We start from the raw sequence: 19809 nt of genomic DNA on the forward strand, positions 1-19809 counted from the left end.
TAAAAATGCTGTAATTACAGGGATTCGCTATATTATTACTAGCAGTAGGTAGACTTCGTGATTTTTTCCATTATTTCTCTTCATAGCCTCACATGTTTCCCCTTTCGAAGCCATACATTTACGAGAAAAAAAAAGTGACAGATAATGATTCGAGTGCAGTATTTGTAAAGAGGTAAATCAGTAACTACAATACACAGCATATTAAACGTGTAAGGGAAGAAATGAACATTATTGAGTACATCCTAAGATCTTAGGAGTTGCAAAGAACACTTGCACTTAATGTTATTTATTTTCATATTATCTTCTTTAATTCTCACCCTAACCCTGTCAGGAAGAAATCCCTTTAATTCTCCAGAGGCCTACCTGTTCCATTCTCTGTACAAGGTTCTCCAGTTCTGTGATTTGATTATGTCTTTCTTCAAGCTTTTCAGCAATTTGATTCAGATTTTCAACATGTTGCTTCAATTTCTGTTCTTTTTCAAGTGTGTTAACCTTTTGTCAGAAAAACAGTTATCAGACTATCGTTTTCATTAAACCTATACAGCTATTATCTCCCTCTAAAATTTTCTGAGTCGCCAAAAAAATGTAATAATTCACACTTGTTTAGAATTACTTCCTTGAATTCAGTCTTTCTTCAAAATAAACCTGATGGACTACAGCAACACTAAATCAATGGAGAATTAATAACATATAACTATTATTTCTAGAATGTTGACATTTGCTACCATAAAGCATACTCTGTGAACTGGTATAAGAAAGAGAGACAAAAATTTAAGAAAAGCAAAACTTTTGACTTTTTCTCAACAAAACTTATCTAGAACAAAAATAAAATCTTATACGTTCAAATAAAAAGTGTTTTCTTTTTAACCAGAAAGTGTCATAAAAGCAGAATAATTATCCCCGCTGTGTCAGGGGGTTATCTCCTAGGCGTATAGCAGGAGTTATACTAAAAGACATAGGAGAGAAGTCTTCAGCGGGCAGCCCATAGGCCACACTTGGGAGTGTTTCAACTGACTTGTAACTGACATGCGCACCCACATCTGCTTGTGTGTTTAATAGAACTCAAGATTTTACGGTTAGAAAAAAAAAGTGTCTGACTTCCCTTGAATATACCAGGTGGGCATTCCTGCCCAGACACTCCCTTTGCTGGGACATGGGCACTCCCGTCCACACACACCTGCTCACTCTTTCACGTAGGTACTTTACCTGCACCCTGCGTGCCTAGGCATTTGTGACCATCATCACCCCAACCTGAAGCTTGAGGGCGTGTCGCCTATGCAGTGGATTCCTACTGTGCTTCCCTGGGGACCCTCCTAGGGCCTGAGCTGGCAGAGACCCAGGAGCCCTACCCGTGCCTGAACGAGCTTCCCTGTTTTGAGTTTTGGCAAACACACACATACACACGTTTCCCTCTTCCAGTCCTAGAATACATTCTCCAGATAAAGTTTTACTGGCCCTAGGACACATATTTCAGATTCAAAAACAAACAAAGTGTAGGTGGTGTCTATGATATAGAGACACCCATATACACACACATATATATTTGTATGATTTTATATTTTAATTTATATATTAAATATAAAATATATAATTTTATATGATATATATATATGTACATACACATACATGTTTTTGTTCGTTTACTCTGAAGAATGTATTCCAGGACCAAAAAAATTTTGAAAACATTTATGTAGCCCAACTTTTTCATTTTAGAGTCAAGTCAGAGTGATTCAAACTGGGTCACCTAGTTAGTCAAAGGCAGAACCAGAAGAGAAGCCACTGGCCAGTGTCATGAGGCCAGCCCTGATTTCTAGGCTGGGTGGAAGGGCTCTGGGCAAGGGAGGCATAATATCCGGGTACCAGGCTAAACAGGGGTGGGGGGAGATCAGGGCAGAAGACGGGCAGCCTGCCCTTCCAAGGTCTTGCCAAGTCACGTGGCCATTGCTTGTTTCACATCTAACTCCTCCCCAGAAGAGAGACTTGAACAGCTTGGAGCTTAGTCCACCAGTATGCAAGCTGCTAGCTCGGTACCTGGAGTAAGTGTCTACTGTCCTCATGCTTCTTTCTAACTTCTTTAGACTGTGTTTGATAGTTTTCAAATAATCTCTGGGCCACATTTCTCAGAGCCACTGCTCCTGCTTCTCTGGAGGCTTCGAGCTAGAAACAAAAGGTCACTGTGCATGTTTTGACTTTTACAATAAAAAGGGTTAAAGACAGAACTGTTTGATGGGCAACCAGAAACACAGAGGCTGTAACCGTACCATTTGCACCTTCATAGACAATGGATAAGAGGAAAGATGCTGTTATCTGGTAAGAAGAAAACATAAAATGAGGACCCCCTATTTATTGGGGCTGTCATGCAGGTGATTTGCACTGGCCAGGCCAAAGCGAGCTCTATGAACATCAGTGCCCTGCATATATAGACCACACCCCTGCAAAGTGTTCCCCAGTGCCGCATCAGCATATACACGTATTTGCAAGCGTTTTCGTATCATTGGCCACAACAGTACTAAAAGACATATTTCCTGAGATAGGAGGAGGACAAGATTGAAGTATTAGGGGCAATATCGACAATGTGTCACGAATCTTTCAAAGATTTAACCTAAAGAAATAATCAAGGATGGCTGCAAAGATCTACCTACTAAATCACTGTAGGACTGTATATAAAATAAGCCAGAAAAGGAAACTATAAGGCACCCAACAATAGATTAGCTAAACAAAACAATGAGACATTTGACTGAGTGCTCTAATTAATACGCCATTTTTAATACCTAATTATTACATATATAAAGACTTCTAAATTTTACTGTAGTAAAAACACTTAACATGAGACCTGCCCCATTAACAGATTTTTAAGTGTACAGTACGGTATTAAATATAGGCACAATACTGTACAGTGAATCTCTAGAACTTATTCCTCTTGTACAACTGAAACTCTGCCCGTTGAACTTTTGTAAAATTATTTTAATAATAAAAATCGCCTTCAGAATAAAACAGTGAGATTTAATTGATCAACTGTAAAAGTGCTCCTCTAAGTATGTGAGCACATGTGTGGATTTATGGATGTGTGTGGATGTCTATCTAATTTCACAGATCCACAAATCTGTCCTACTGGCACAAAGTACAAAATCAGAAATTTCTCCTACTGCTCATACCTTGATTTTCAACACTTCGTTCTCTTTGTTCATTTCTAAGAGCTGTAGGTCTTTTCCTTTTATCCTTTCCATGAGCAGATCCAAACTGCAACAAGAGGGGTCCATTTCAGAGTCAAGGCCATTTTGAACGTGCCGACAGTGCTGAAAAGAACAAACAAGAAAATCATTCACCTGACTTTTCCTTTTCTCTACTAACTCTGATAACAATAATTATCACTCAGTATTACATATTTCAAGGAAGATTCAGATCAACACAAATAAATCTTTTGAATCTCAAATATCAATGGGAAGTTCCAGATGAAACGCAGCTGGCCTCTCTATTTGCTCAAATTTGAATAGATTCTTATATTAAAAGGAAGGTAGAAGTACATCTTTCATGCCTTTTATATTCCCTACAGTTTAAAATATACTATTAAGACCTTTTAAGGAGATAAATGATATCCACAAAGCCAGTTGTTTGTTTTTTTTAATCTAACTTGTCTGCTGACCTTCTGTGGTTTGAGATGGCCGAGGCAGACATACTGGCAACACAATTCATCTGCATTCCCAGGAAGCTATTCCTATTAAGGTGTCCAACAACCTCCCCATTTTTATAGCCAAAGGTCGATAACTAGCCCTCAATTTACTTAACCCACGGACGCCACTTGACACAGCGGTCCCTCTTCACTTTCTAAAACCCATTTTTTTCCTTGTCTTCAGTAGCTCCATTCTCTCCTGTTTATCCCCCTAATTCACTAGCCTCACTTCTCAGCCTCCTGTGATGGATTCTTCTTCTTCCCAACATCTAAATATCATAAATCTCAGGACTAGATGTTTAGCTTTTCTCTCCTTTCTATCCACACTGATATGTTCGGTGATCTCCTCCAGTTTCAGAACTTTAAATACCATCCTTACTCCCAAAATCTCTACCCTATAGCCTGGACCTTCTATACCAGACTTCTACCCTCAACTCTAGAATCAGATATCCAACTTCCATCAGAAACCTCCACTCTGATAGGCAACTCAACATAGTCAGAACTGAATGTTTGATCTTTCCTATCATTCACAAACATTAATCTTTTTTTCAGTTTCAGAGCACTTAAGAAAATAATTGGAGTGAGTTGTGCTAGTTTAGGAGCTGAGGATGATAAAGAAGACTCTGTTTATACATCTTACGCTATGTTCTAGTGTTCTCTGTGCCCATCCTGCAGAGTGGATAACACTGACATTGATGAGATGCATGTGGCTCAGGTGAGGTCTAAGCTGGCATAATCCAGACAAGGCTAAGTGCACATCATTTGACCTTAAGAATAAAAGGCTGGTCACAGGGGAGGGGGTGCATTTAAGCTTATTGACTGATCACGCAGCGTAATGGCTTCAACTGGGTGTCCATTGGTGTGGCCCAGGTGAACCTGTATGTATCCCAGCTGAGCCAATATCTTCCCATACAATTTAGATAAGTAAGCCGAGTTTAAAATATTCAAGTAAGACCTGGCCATTCCAATCTGATCCTACTAATGACATCTGTAGTTAAATATGCATATGCCCATTAACATCTTTAGACACCAACAAAATATTTAATACTCATCATTCAAAGAATAATTTAATAATATCAAAAAGTTATTTAAAGGAAGTCTATATGGCTTTACGTTCATTTACTGAAGGAATAAAAGTGGTACATTTTGATGAATTCATTACCTTTGCATCTTGTTTGTGATTTGTACTATTATGTCTTACTTCATCTTTAAATATTTGATTTCGGATCTTTTCCAGAGTAGTTCGAATCTAAAAGAAAAGAAAAATATTTTTTTCAAAGGCATTTAACACCAAATACTTTTTTTTTTCTATACCAGTTACAGGGTACCAAATTTATCTAGGAAGTATTACATCTGTGTCAATCTCAGATTTAAATGACTGCCATTGACCTAACTTGCATTTAGGCTAATATTGTTTAGATTGCAGAAAATGAGCATTTGGTCTTTACAACTGTTTCTTAGGCAAACCTAAAATATAACGCAAATGAATATTATACCACAAAATAATTACAATTTAGTAATTAGTATTTAATACTAGTTAGTTCTGTTTTTTTCTATATAGTAATTTAGTACTAATTTGCTATTTGGTAATTACTATAAAACAATTACTATTTGGTAATCACTACAAAATAATTACTATCCAATAATTACTGCAAAATAATTACTCTCTAGTAATTACTAGAGAATAACTACTATTTAATAATTACTAGAGAATAATTACTCAGAGGAGATCATACAAATTTATGCATGAAATACAAGCCCCGTGTCTTGGTGACCTATGGAATTGCAAGACACTCAAAGATAAATTAATCGCTCTAAGTCACAAACTAGCTATGTCCAAATTTTTCCATCTGTTCTAAAAAGTAGTTCATGAGAATATATACCTTTGTCAGACATTATCATTGGATTCTCATAAGATTTCACATTTTTAATGAAGTAACATGCCAACATGTACAAGTCATTGGCGATAGTGGCTCTGAACTGCTTGAGAAGGAACAAGGTAATGAGAGACAGAAACTCAGCAGGCATCATAAATATCTACTTGGCAATAAAGTATCAATACTTATGAAAGAACTGAGAAATGATGTAAAACAGTAGGACGCAGTGGTGAATAGTGTGGGACAAATTAAGTGCTGATAGGTGTTCTGAACCCTCCTGGTCCTTTATTCAGTTTTAGTCCAAGTGTAGGAACAGAGGTTCATACCCTCAAGAGAAATGACAACGCATGTGTTTAAATTTCAGCTATCAAGGTTGTCCTTTGCCAAGCTAGGTTTGTTCTTCCTCACATGTTCTAGGGAGGGAGAAACAAAGCCCACTAATTCATATCAGACTTTATTGTAAAAAATCATACCATGGTAACATGATTTCCAGTGCCCACATACCTTTTTCACATATTCAGTTTCTTCAATAATGTGAGCTGATGTGGACTCATACGAGGCAGAATTATCTTCTATCTTCCCCTTCAGGGGAACTGTCGTGGTCACTGTTACTGCTGTCATTGTGAAGCCCAGCCCAAATCAGTTGGACAAAACTAACCTCCTTGATGTTATAATTATGTGGTTTGTAAACTGAAAGGAGTTCTGTATTAGCACTGTAATCAAATATAGTAAAAAATATTATAAATTATGGAAATCTGTATATATCCAAAATTCAGGAATTAATTTAATATTAAAACAACACCACTTGAAACAGTCATTGATTAGAAACTTAAAAATTAAACTGAGAATGAAAAATGGGAAAATTTTCTTTTCATTCAGTATCAATTAGACTATAAAACCTCGAGAGTAGAGACTATGCCTTATTCATATTCATATTCTAGCACACTGTAAGTGCTTAATAAATGTCTGTGGGGCTAATAATATAACAAAATCATATATATATATATATATAAAACTTATATACATGTATGTATATCACTTTATACTTTACAGAGACCTCTAATGTACTGCATGTTATTTAACTCTCAGTAGCCTGTAAAGGCCATTTACTCAAGAACTATTTGTAATAGTAAAAGATTTGGAAAAGCCCAAATGCCCACAAAAAGAGGACTGACTGAATGAACTACCTACTTCTATAGAGTTTTCTCTAGGATATATTTATTCAGTGAAAAAGCATGGTGCAGAAAAGGATACATATAATTTCTCTAAGAAGAGAGAGTAGGATAGAAGGGGAAAATCTGTAATTTTGACACTGAAAAATGTAATTATTTTACCTAATTATAAAATAAAACTAAGTTAAAAAGAAAAAATAAAATCCTCAAAAATAAAAAACTAATAAAACAAATGAATATATCTGCATACAAACTTGGTGGCATATCCTCATGAATTACTTGAAGTGACTTTAAAACATGCACCAGGGACTATTTTTCCCAGATGTGATATGTCCTAAGAACAAAAAGAATCCCCAAACAATCTTAAACCGTATTCACTAATAATACTTTAGTGGAAATATTGGTATTGCTATTTTGAAACTATTATATGTGTGTGCAAACATTCACATGACTCACTCACATAAATGCATGATGTAGAATAAAGTCAAGAAGTCATGGTCTTAATGTCTTAAGAACCAAGATTTTTAGCATAAGAGAAGAAGAAATCCAAATCAGAACCAAAAATGTTACGTAAAAACCTTACAATCCAAACTGGAACCATGAGTAGAAAATAATGATTTATTTTCCTTTAAAAATGTATATTCCAAGTCTATCCACTGAAAATTTAGAAACAGAAGCAATTAACACTCCCAGTGCCCAGACTATGGTCTCAGTACACTATTTTCTACTAAAATGCAACCAGGGCTTCTTGAGTGATTTAGATCTGGAGCAAGAAGTATATAAGGTGAGCCTGAGATATCTTGTCATACCAGAAAGCAAAATAGTAACCAAATACTACTTGAATAAGACACAAAAACCAACCTGAAGAGGAATGACTGTGATGGATTAAAACATATCAAAACTTTTTTAATTCCTGAAATTATGTTGACAAGAGAAAAACTGCCACCAACAACAACAATCCTCAAACTCAATGAAGACGGGCCATGATTATACTAAAAATTAGCCCAGAAAAAGGGGTGAGGGGGACACCAACAAGCATTGGTCTTGCCTTTATGATATGAATTTACCATGTATTTTTTGGTAACCAAACAGTTGATTAGGAAAATTTTGCTACAGAATTTCTGCTAATAAACCCAAAAGGACTGATAGAATTAGAAAACCTACATTTTGCAACCCCTTGTGAAGTAATGGATCTAAGCCACAGTCATCAACCAGCTCTAAAAACATTAGGTGAGAGCTTGATGAAGAATGCATCAACTCGAGGGACCCCACTAATCAACCTTAACAGAAAACTAAAAAAGAGACAACCAGACGCTCTGCTCTCTAGATGTGGTACAAGCACAAGTAGAAAGCATCACCTATGAAGTATGCAGCCCCTCTATCTACTGACGGTAAACATCTGAGAAAGAGGAAACTGTTCAATGACTCTACAAAGGTGAAGGTTGCAAACAGCCAAATCCAGATTATGTAAAATTTTACAGGGCAAATAATTATTCTTTCCACAAATTAATTATAGGAAGAAAGATGGGGAGAAGAGAAGAGAAGTTGCCAGAAATTATGAGACTTAAGAAACATATGACCAAATGCAATATATGAATTTTCTTTGGCTCCTGATTCAAATAAACCAGCTATAGAAAGACATTTTTGAAACAAGTAGGGGAATTTTACCACTGACTGGATAACGGATGATGTTAAAGAATTATTGCAATTTTGCAAAGCATTACTTGTAATTATTGTAATTTTAGGTGTGATAGTGGAATTGATATTCCTTAGAAAGATCTTCTCTGTTGGTTATACATACTGAAATATTTGCAGGTGAGATAATATTACATTTGAAATGTTAAAGAGAGTATTTTACTCTAGTATTTAAAGAGAGGAAAAAATGGGGTGAGGTAAAAATGAAAGAAGTTTGATAAAATGCACGGAATTGTAGAAGCTGGGTGAGGGCACATGGGATCCCTACAGTGCTCTACTATTTTGTTTCTCTTTGAAATTTTCATAATAAATAGTAAAGGACTAAAAAAATAAGATAAAATAAAAGTCCTGTAAGGTAGGATTATTAATCTCATTTTACTGATAAGGAAGCCAAGAATCTAGTAGGTGCTATTCATTTACCCAAGATCACAGTAAAACTAACAGAGCTGAAACTCAAACCTTTGTCTTTTGGACACCAAGATCAAAAGTGTTTCTATCACATTAAGGTCAGATTCCCTAGTGGGAAAAAAATTAAAATTTAGCAATGACCTATGCTGTTAAAACACAAAGAATTTTCATATTTGCTAGCATCACTTTGAAACTAAATAGCTTCTGGGGATGACTCAAAGTCCTGCATTTATCCTTTAATCTTCAATGAAATTGACAGAGTATGCCAAGAATTTTCCATTTTTTGTTAAATCCTCTTAGACAGCCACCGTGGCTTCTATTTGTTTCAGGGGAACTTGATTTGGCCGTAGCAGCTCTGCATGTCTGTTTTTTGCAGGATGTGAGCGGAACTACTTCTGTTACTTGGTCCTCTGAAGTCTCTTCCGGGATTAAGTTCTTAGTCCAAAACAACATTTAAATGCTGGAAGTAAAAGAAATGCCCACAGAGACAAGAAATGATGTGTTTGGAAATGAGAGAGGGGTGGTCAGGCTGGAGTGGTGGTCATCAAACCACGGCGGGGAGCTCAGTCTGGCTTCCAGCCTGTTAGGACAGCTTATGAATGGTTCTTACATCTTTTAATGGTTCAAAAAAAAAAAAAAATCAAAAGAAGAATAACATTTCGGGACACATGAAAATTATATGAAGTTCAAATTTAGTGTTCACAGATGAAGTTTTACTCTAAAATAACCATGGCCGTGCACTTACATATTGTTTATGCTGCTTTTGCACTGTAACAGCTCAGTTGAGTAGATTCAACACAGAAAATACATGGCAAACAATGTCTAAAATATTTTCTATCTAACAGGTCCTTTACAGAAAAAGTTTGCCCTCCCCTGGGGTAGAGTATGGCAGCAGGTGGGAGCAAAAGCAGGGGGAAAATAGAGGCAAGCAAAGCAATTGACTTGGTCTGAGTTGTTTTCTTGTTCTTCAATTCAATCGCCCTTGATCTATAGTCGCATTTGTTTGATTCACCGTCTCTTTTCTTTTTAGTGTGTTATATAATTGTGTACATTACCGAATGATAAGGGGCATTTCATCACAGGAATTAATCACTCTTTAGAATGGATCCCACTGCATTCTCAGTCTTTCATAATTTGAAAATTGCATCAGGCCTCACATTATACATCCTAAAATATATTCTCTTATGTGACTTTTATTCTTAATATCAAAAAATTCTGCTCCACAAATGAACCTATTTATGGAACAGAAATAGACTCACAGACATAGAAAACAAACTTATGGTTAGGGGATAGTGGTAAGAGTAGGGGGGGCTAAATTAGGAGTTTGGGATTAACATATACACACTACTGTATATAAAATAGATAAACAACAAGGACCTACTGTATAGCCCAGGGGGGAACTACACTCAACATCTTGCAATAACCTATATCTTGCAAGGAACTACACTCAATATCTTGCAATAACCTTTTCTTTTCAGAAAAGAATCTGAAAAAGAATATCTATGTGTATAACTGAATCACTTTTCTGTACACTTGAAACTAACACAACATTGTAAATTAACTATACTTCAATTAAAAAAAAAATTCTGCTCCTTAACCAATGTTATTTCTCAAAACATCCTCCCTCCTCCCCTCACTGGTTGGGCCAACTTAAACAAGTTACATAAAACCTGAGCCCCGACTTACATATCTGTAAAATAGGGGTGATAACACCTAGAGTTGTAAAAAATGAAGAGTTTTTTAAATCCCTGGTTGCAGAAGGCACTCAATGGACAGTAACTCTTAAAATTCTTGCTCCGATTATTTTATATTATGAATAACCACAGAAAATAAGCAGTCCGTAACAGAGAGGGTAGATCATGCCTATCTGGTTGCAAAGTTTATATGCAACTCTATTTATAGGAAATCAAATCCCATTTCTCTTTTGGTTCAGGAAACTTTCACGATCACAGTCCTTCATTTGTATAAAGAAACCAAAGGGGAACTTAAGCCAGGAAAGTCCAAATTGCCATATGGCGTTACCGTCCGGGGGAAAATCTATCTTAACGTTTATTTCTGCCAGAAGTAGTTTAAGCAGATAAAATTTTCAAAATAAAACACAATCAGTTAATTAAAGTGAGAAAAGAATTTTATTTGTTTTATGCTAGAGTGGATTGAAGACAGCTTACAAGTGGCATCAAGCCAAGAGGTTTTATTTCCTAGATCAGGCCTTTTCAAACAGGGCTCCCCAGGGAAGGGGAGGCACTGCCCAGACAGGGCTTTGCCGTCTGGACTTGAACCAAAGCAGCTCTGCTTTGTTCTGTCACACACTGAATTTTTCCATGAGACTTTCTGTGAACAAAGAATGTTCTACAGCTAAAAGGTCTGGAGGCAGACTGCCTAGTTTCATGGCCTGACTCTGCCACTCAGTAGCTGTGTGACCTTAAGCAATTCCTTAACTTCTCTGTGCCTCAGTTTCTTTATCGGTAAAATTCAGATAATATTATTATTAATAATAATAATATAAATAATAAACATGTGGTTGTGAGTTAACATTTGTCAAGCACTTATAATAGTGCTTAGCACATAATAAATGATTAGTACATGTTTGTCAAATAAGTAAATAAAACATAAAGCCATTATCCACAATTACTGCTGACAAGCAGTCTGACTGGTATAAAAAAGTCCGGTAATACTTTAAACAGTCTGCAGATCGAGCTGGGCTGTAAAGGAAAATCCATTTGGGGGTATTTTAAGACTAGCAAATCCATAGTATTGATTCTTTCTTGATAATGCGTCAATAATTTGTCAACATCCCCAGCTGATTATACTAACATCCAATGAATAGTTCACCATTTACAAAGCAATTCATACACATTATTGTGAATTATTATCCATGTGGTAAACCAGCACAGCACTGGGCACCCAGGATTATGTAACCAAACCTGCTTTTCTGATTAATGACCTAAGCATGGCTCAACCATTATACAATAAACACAAAGAAGGCGCCTGTTGTGGGTTGAATTTTGTCCCCCCTTCCATTCATATGTTGAAGCCCTAACCCCCAGTACCTCAGAATGTGACCTTATACAGAAACAGGGTTGTTGCAGACGTAATTAGTTAAGATGAGGTTACACTGGAGTATGGTGGACCCTAATCCAATATGACTGATGTCTTCATAAATAGGGAAAATTTGCACACAAGGAAAACTCCATGTAAAGTTGAAGGCAGAGATCAAGGTGATGATTCTACACACCAAGGAATGCCAGAAATTTCCAGGAAACCACCAGAAGGTGAAGGAGAGCCTGGAACAAGTTCTTCCTTATAGTTTTCAGAAGGAACCAACCCTGCCGACACCTTGATCTTGAACTTTCAGCCTCCTGAACTGTGAGACAAGAAAGTACTACGTTTAAGCCATTCAGTTTGTGGTACTTATAGTCTAGAGATTTTAACAAAGGAGTTCCCTTCCTTTATTTAACCCTTGATTCATTCATTCATGTATTAAACATTTATTGAATACAGCTGTGTTAGGAGCTGTGGCTACAGAAATGAGTCAGAGACCCCACTTTCACGGGACTTTCAGTACAGGGGGGAAACAGACATGAAACAAAACAATAAATATATAGGGAACATAATCAGAGGTGGTGTCATGAAGAAAAGCGGAGGCAGGGTAACAGAATGAAAAGCGGCGCTGTTTTGGATGGGTGCTGAGAGAAGGCCGATCTGAAGAGGTGGCATTTAAGCAAAAGACGTGAATGAAGGAGGTGAAGCCGTGTGGCCATCTGGGAGAAGAGGATTCCAGGCAAAGGTCAGAGCAAGAGCTGAGGCTGGAACTTGCTTGAAGTCATGTTCTAAGAACAAGGTATGCAGTGTGGCCTACCTTTTTTTTTTTTTCTTTTAATGGGCAGGAATTTTTCTTTTAATAAACCGAACTTGTTAAGACTTTCAATTTACCTAAGGAGTTTTCTCCTTGGCCACTTAAAACAGGTCTAGCCCTGGCTGGTAAGGCTCCCTCAGGGTTGAAGGAAAGACAGGGACAGCAAAGTCTGGGATGCTGTCAGGTGCCACAGGGCACATGCAACTGAGTCCAGGTCCATGGAAGGAGTAGCAAAGGGCAGCTGACCACAGGGCAGCTGACCACACGGCAGCATTCTCAACTCACTTCTGTGGGTACTGATTGAAAAGCACCGTGGTGGACGCCTGGCTTGAATCTCCCTCCCAGGTATGTAGGGTCACCATCTGCAGGAGTCTTTTCAGGAAAGATCCCTTACTTCTCCTTCACTCCCTGGGGCTGGAGCACAGGAACAACTCCTAGACTCAGCCAATTGAGTGCTCCCTCCCGGAAAGGCCAGCAAAGGATTGTCCCTCAGGCTTGATAAGCTGGAGGCAGTGAAAATCCCGTCATTATTCTGGGCAGGAAGGAGTCTGGCACAGAGAGTGCGTTGTGTCCAGCAGCAGGGACACCAGCGTGGTATCTAGTGACCAGTGGCAATGCCAGAAGAAGTCTATCCCCCTCTTGTTACAGGTTGATCTTTGCTGAGATACCGGGACTGGATTCTCCCATTTCCATACCTAGTTTTCCCATCGATTCTGGAAGATGAATTTACTTCCAGTAAATTCCTTTCCTACTTAGGTTAGCCAGAGTCAGTGACTCTGCTTAGTGACCAAGAGCCCTGTTTTCGCACAGTTTCTGAGTTTTCACCTCCTCAGTTCTGAGCTAACAATATTGACAATTGTCTCATCATTCTTGGTCACTATGATAGAGAGCTTTGATATTAGAAACTGAAAGAGTAATTTACAATAAAAGTGCTACAAGGGTAATTAGGTTATGTGATGGGGGAGAAAAGCTAATATATCTCCAGACACTTGAAGAGACTGGTCATGTACTGAATGCTGAATAGCACACCTGTTCTGCAGCGACATTACACGGCACAATGGTGACATCCAGTGTCAGTTGGCTAAATCTCAGGTGACTGTGCAGTTTACCTGAAAATGATGTACAGTATATCAAAAGACATGCATGTTAACACGGAGCCCAAGTAACTGCAATGCTGTTTGCAAGAAATAATCTAAGATTTTTAAAGTAGAATTAATTTTTATTCATTTCTAAATGCTACTCATTTATATATACAAATATATTTATATCATAGCCAGTGCTATAGCAAGCTCTTAGATATGAAATGAAAGCTATTTAGTTTGGGGGGAAAAAACGATTGAAATCCTAGTACAAACACAATGTAAAATATATACTATTGACAAAGCACTGTGCCATTTACCAAAAATTATTTTCCATATATTGTCAGAATTAATCATCCCAACACACTGTGCTATAATTATTACCTATATATCTATATCTGTCTATATGTAGGTATAAGGCAACCAAGTCACAGAAAAGGGACATGTTTTTCAAGATCATAAGTTAATCTTATCACCTGAACCCAGATAGACTGACCCCCAAATCCAAGTGTCTTTGTAATGAGAAAATCTATCTTCATAGTTCACTGGTATAATTTGAAACTTTGAAAAACAGCTGAAGGTTTCGCCCAATGACCAGTATAGCAGCTCAACTGCAGAGTGGTGCAAATCACATGAATCCCTTCCCATCTGGGGAAGAGTGAGGGGACCGGGATCCGATGACAGCCCACCTCATGCAGGCTGGGGTATGCTGCCTTTAATAATCCTCATGAACACCTGAGGCGGTTAAGTGTTATTGTCCCCATTTTACAGATGAGAGAATGAGCTCCCCAATGTCAAGCAAAGACAGCTCGTTAATGATGGTCATGGACCCCAACCCACAGGGCTTGGGCTCTTTCCAAATTTCCACTTTGTCTCCTGCTGCATTCTGCATGGACTTCCAAGCCTAGTTTCTTGGGTCCAAGCTCATTTAGTAACGGGGGTTTTCCAAAGTAAGTGACTAAGTAACAGTCAAGTGACTCCTGCCATGAGCCCCCAGGTGCGTCCTTCAGGAGCCTAAGCAGATGTTGTCGCAATAGATTTATTCCACAAACAGAGGCAGTGTGACTCCATGGCTTAAAGATGAGGGCTTCGGACTCGGTACTGCCCACAAGACTATTTTACTTCCCCACTAGCTGAGCAGCCTTGGAAAAGTTTTTTTTTTCAATTCCTTTATCACCATTTATTGAAATTATTAATTTTTACATATTGAATTAAATTTTTTCTTTATCAAAAATCAACTGTTTTTTTGGGTAAATTTCTGGATTCTCTTCTAATCTATTTTGGTATATGTCTGTTCTTTTTTTTCATCTTTTTTTATATTTAATGTTTATTTTATATTGGAGTATAGTTGATTTCCAACGTTGTGTTAGTTTCAGATGTACAGCAAAGTGATTCAGTTATGCATATAGATCTATCCTTTTTCAGATTCTTTTCCCATACAGGTTCTGACAGAGTATTGAGTAGCATTCCTTGTGCTGTACAGTAGGTCCTTGTTGATTATCTATTTTATATATAGTAGTGTGTATCTGTTAATCCCAAACTCCTCCTTGGAAAAGTTTTTTTTTTTTTTTTTTTTTTTTTTTTTTGCGGTACGCGGGCCTCTCACTGTTGTGGCCACTCCCGTTGCGGAGCACAGGCTCCGGACGCACAGGCTCAGCTGCCATGGCTCACAGGCCCAGCCGCTCCGCGGCATGTGGGATCTTCCCGGACTGGGGCACGAACCCGTGTCCCCTGCATCGGCAGGCGGACTCTCAACCACTGCGCCACCAGGGAAGCCCCTTGGAAAAGTTTTTAAACTCCCTTAGGCTTTAGTTTTCTCAACTGAAAAATCCAGATGAAAATGTTAACTTCCTTATAGAGTTATATGACAACTAAATGGGATACAGCATCAAAAGTGCTTATGGCGTATCTGACCATAATACAAATTCAGAGAATATTAAGTAATTATCTTTATGTTCACAACTTATTGTAGACATTTACTTACAGGGCATCATTTGAAAGTGTCAACACCTAAGCCCAGTTGTCCCCCCTCTTCTCATCCCCCCATCCCCATCAGTCAATTACTCCTCTTGCTTTGACCTTCTCAGTTAACAATCAACTTAAAAGCCACTTATGACTCGTCAGTGAAAAAAACATGAGAGCAGTTGTCACTGACATATATCTCAGTCATTTGTAACATTTATAAGGAAGGTGCCCTTTTGGAAAATTTTTGTGGCTTTATTAAATATTTTAAGAGCAAAAGGCTCAGGCATTTACAAAATATCTGTAGCTTCCTAAGCTGGTCTTGGGATAGCTGAGCTTCAACATCATCTACGTCACTTTAAAAATCATCCAGCGAAGGAGGGAAAAACAGATGATACAACGTGTGGGTGAGGATGGAGAGTAGCCGAAACTCCTGTATGTTGCTGGTGGGAAAGCAAATGTGCAGCCACGCAGGACGGCAGCACGTAAGCGGTTTCCTATAAAATTAAGCACAGACGGTACAACCCAGCGACCTCTCTCCTAGGGGATTTTTATGTTCCGTAAAACACAAATGTTTATAATTGCCAAACACTGGAAAAAATTCAAATATTCATCAACAGGTGAATCCTACTCATCAACACAAAAGAATGACCTACTGATACCCACAGCGATATAGATGAATCTCAAATGCCTTATGCTGACTGAAAACAGCCAAATCCAAAAGGATGCATATTCCATACTCCCATTTATATGACATTCTAGAAAATCTGAAACTATAGGGCCAGAAAACTGAACTGGGGATTAAGAGTGGGGGAGGGATTGACTACAAAGGAGACACTGGGGAATATTTTGGGGGGTTGGAGAGTGGTGATGGAACTGTTCTCAATCTTGATGGTGATGTAGGTTCCATGATTGTAACCATTCGTCAAAACTTACAGAACTCTACACTAAAAAAGATGGATTTATACGCTTTTATTTTTTAAACCGTAATTCAACAGTACCCTAGAAAATGCAAAGTGCAATGGTGATTTCAAAATCCAAGGAACTTCACTGATTATACCAGAACTAACTGGAAGGCACAATTAGCTGAATTTGTTTTCCTTAATTCAAATTGTTAACCCCTCCAGAAGTGTAAATGACAAAAAAAAAAAAAATAGTGACAGAATCGGAATTGTTAAAAAGCAAGGAACTGATTTGCTGACAGGTAGTTAGTGCCGTTGCCCCTAGAAGAATAGTCCATGAAGTATGACATTCAATATTGTGACAAAAACAAGGGAAATCTTAAACATCTTAAGAAAGTTAATCATGATTATTATTTACTAATGTGGAAAAGTAGGAGGAAATATATAAAAATATATAAGACGTATTCAAGGATATTTGCAACAAGAAGATTTAAATCTAATTCATGAACCTAGAACTCCTTATTTCATCTACCCATTCCTTTTCTGATCATCGTCTAGATGCATGTTTTCATTCTTCACAGTAGAGCATAAACACATAGACCATTGAGGCAGTGACTACAAAGTCTATTAAGGCTGACCACCCCCTGAAGCAGCCCGGACCCTGTGCTTCACTGCTCCCTCTGCCCATCCTCCTATATCAGGAAGAGGTTAGACTGATCCCAGTGCAGCATCCTACCAAAGTCCAGGGGCTAATAGAAAGATACAAGGCTGAGAAGCAGCTCCTGGCTCTGGGTGAAACCAAGTTCCTTATACCAGATCACGTGACCATTAGTGATGCGTGAGTGAACTCACCAAAATAACTAGAAGAAGTTTACAGCTCAATGCTTGAGTGAGCCTTCTTGCTGTTGGTGAACAGACACAACAGGGGGAGCGTGTCCACTCCAATTTCCGAAAGGTGAGAAGGATGAAGATGGATTCCTGTAATTGACATTTGACTCTCAAGAGACAATTGGAATGACATTGTCAGTGTAAGACTAGAAAAATACATTTGTTATAGAAATTTTTAAATTCTTACCAAGTTGAGAGAGAGAGAGAGAGAGAGAGAGAGACACGTTGCCAACAGAGACTTAATTCATCTAACCACAGATCAGCAAAACATTAGTGTTATGAGCCATGAGTTCAGCAAGTTGTTTTGATATTACCAGCAGACAAACTGAGCTCCAAATGAGCACATCCAGCTTCAGAAATCTATACTATTTAACCTAGGCTACCTTATTTTCAAACTTTAGGAGCATAAAATTAAAATCCTTGCATTCCAAGTTGTCCATAAAAAAGACCTTCAAGTTATCTGAATGCTCTGTTTTTCCCCATAGGATCTTGCAATTTTAGCAGTAACTTACAGGCATTCAGAGACATAGTGTCTTCTCTTTAGTTTCACAGAATCTGCCAACATTTTACAGAAGTTTCCACTCAACTGGAGAAATCTATGTTAGAGCATAAGTTGTCAAACGTAACCCACTAAAAATGCATTTGTCTTAAGAGTTAGCACAAAGCAGGGTGAATGGGGCTAATTAAGAAAACAGCTCTGACTGAACTGCTGTTCAAGGTCCCGGCTTCCTAAGAGACATATAACCAAAAGCCAACGTTTTTGTAGTGTTAGAGAGTTCTTATTTCATTTGTTCTGTAGACTACTCATAGAAGAAACACCACCACGTAATAGGAACCTGGAATAATTTATTACTTTGGTCTAGCTCCTCTAAAGGTCCTGGAGGAACAAGGAGTGGCATTTCTTCTGTTTTAGATTTTAAGAGCTCAAACTAGTGCCTGATTTGGTAAATCAACAAACAGCTGTATCAGGTTCATCCTTTAGCACAGTCATAGAAACTACAGAATAATAAAACGAAAAGCATGTCAATCCAGATGCACCCCCTTCTACTTTTTGGCTTAAGGCTCTAGATGACTCATGCTTTATGTTAAGTGTGCCACTAAAATATGTTATTAAGAAGTGCTCATATCTTTAAGAGTAGTTCAGTTGTCACTGTTGGACCAAACACTCATCAAAATCCCCCAAATTTAAATGCATATCATTTGTGAAGAAAACGTAGCAAAGGAGACATAGGCTCTCTACGGAAGTTAACGTCAAGAGTTAAACGTCTTTCCATACAGATGGGCAAGAAACACATGAAGAGATGCTCAACTTTACTAATTATTAGAGAAATGCAAATCAAAACTACAATGAGGTATCACCTCACACCGGTCAGAGTGGCCATTATCAAAAAATCTACAAACAATAAATGCTGGAGAGAGAAGGGAACCCTCATGCATTGTTGGTGGGAATGTAAGTTGATACAGCCACTATGGAGAACAGTATGGAGATCCCTTAAAAAACTAAAAATAGAACCACCATACGACCCAGCAACCTCACTACTGGGCATATACCCAGAGAAAACCATAATTCAAAAAGAGTCATGTACCACAATGTTCATTGCAGCACTATTTACAATAGCCGGGACATGGAAGCAACCTAAATGTCCATCAACAGAGGAATGGATAAAGATGTGGTAGATATATACAATGGAATATTACTCAGCCATAGAAAGGAATGAAATTGGGTCATTTGTAGAGACATGGATGGACTTAGAGACTGTCATACAAAGTGAAGTAAGTCAGAAAGAGAAAAACAAAAATTGTATATTAACGCATAGATGTGGAATCTGAAAAAAATGGTATAGACGATCTCATTTACAAAGCAGAAATAGAGACACAGTATGGATACCAAGGGGAAGGGGGGTGGTGGGATGAACTGGGAGATTGGGATTGACATATATACACTATTGATACTATGTATAAAATAGGTAACTAATGAGAACCTACTGTATAGCACAGGGAACTCTACTCAATGCTCTGTGATGACCTAAATGAGAATGAAACCCAAAAAAGAGGGGATACATGTATATGTATAGCTGATTCACTTTGCTGTACAGTAGAAAGTAACACAATATTGTAAAGCAACTATACTCCAATAAAAAAATTAAAAATTAAAAAAATAAAATAAAATTGAAGGCAGACCTCTCAAAGAAACAATGGAGGTCAGGAGATAGTGACATTACATGTGCTGAAGGGAAAAAAATGTCAACTAAGAATTTTATATCCAACAAAATTATCTATCAAAAATAAAGTCAAGGGCT

At 37.8% G+C, this 19809-nt stretch overlaps 1 protein-coding gene across 5 annotated transcripts in view; it reads right to left on the minus strand.

Moving 5' to 3' along the window:
* Positions 1-19809, minus strand: part of CCDC68 (coiled-coil domain containing 68) — a 56711-nt gene that overhangs the window by 33343 nt on the left and 3559 nt on the right. For 2 of the 5 annotated variants that reach the window (XM_030867981.3, XM_060310958.2), the window contains exons 2-6: positions 6052-6260; positions 4833-4919; positions 3156-3296; positions 2032-2157; positions 364-492 (exon numbers count right to left, since the gene is read on the minus strand). In XM_030867981.3, the coding sequence (XP_030723841.1) occupies positions 364-492; positions 2032-2157; positions 3156-3296; positions 4833-4919; positions 6052-6168 (600 nt within the window). In that variant the 5' untranslated portion in view covers positions 6169-6260. Of the gene's footprint in view, positions 1-363; positions 493-2031; positions 2158-3155; positions 3297-4832; positions 4920-6051; positions 6261-13707; positions 13788-17473; positions 17600-19809 lie in introns of all 5 variants that reach the window. The other 3 variants (XM_060310956.2, XM_060310957.2, XM_060310959.2) reach the window with 3 other exon arrangements.

Source organism: Globicephala melas, chromosome 13 (genome assembly GCF_963455315.2).
Source record: "Globicephala melas chromosome 13, mGloMel1.2, whole genome shotgun sequence".
Classification (NCBI taxonomy): domain Eukaryota; kingdom Metazoa; phylum Chordata; class Mammalia; order Artiodactyla; family Delphinidae; genus Globicephala; species Globicephala melas.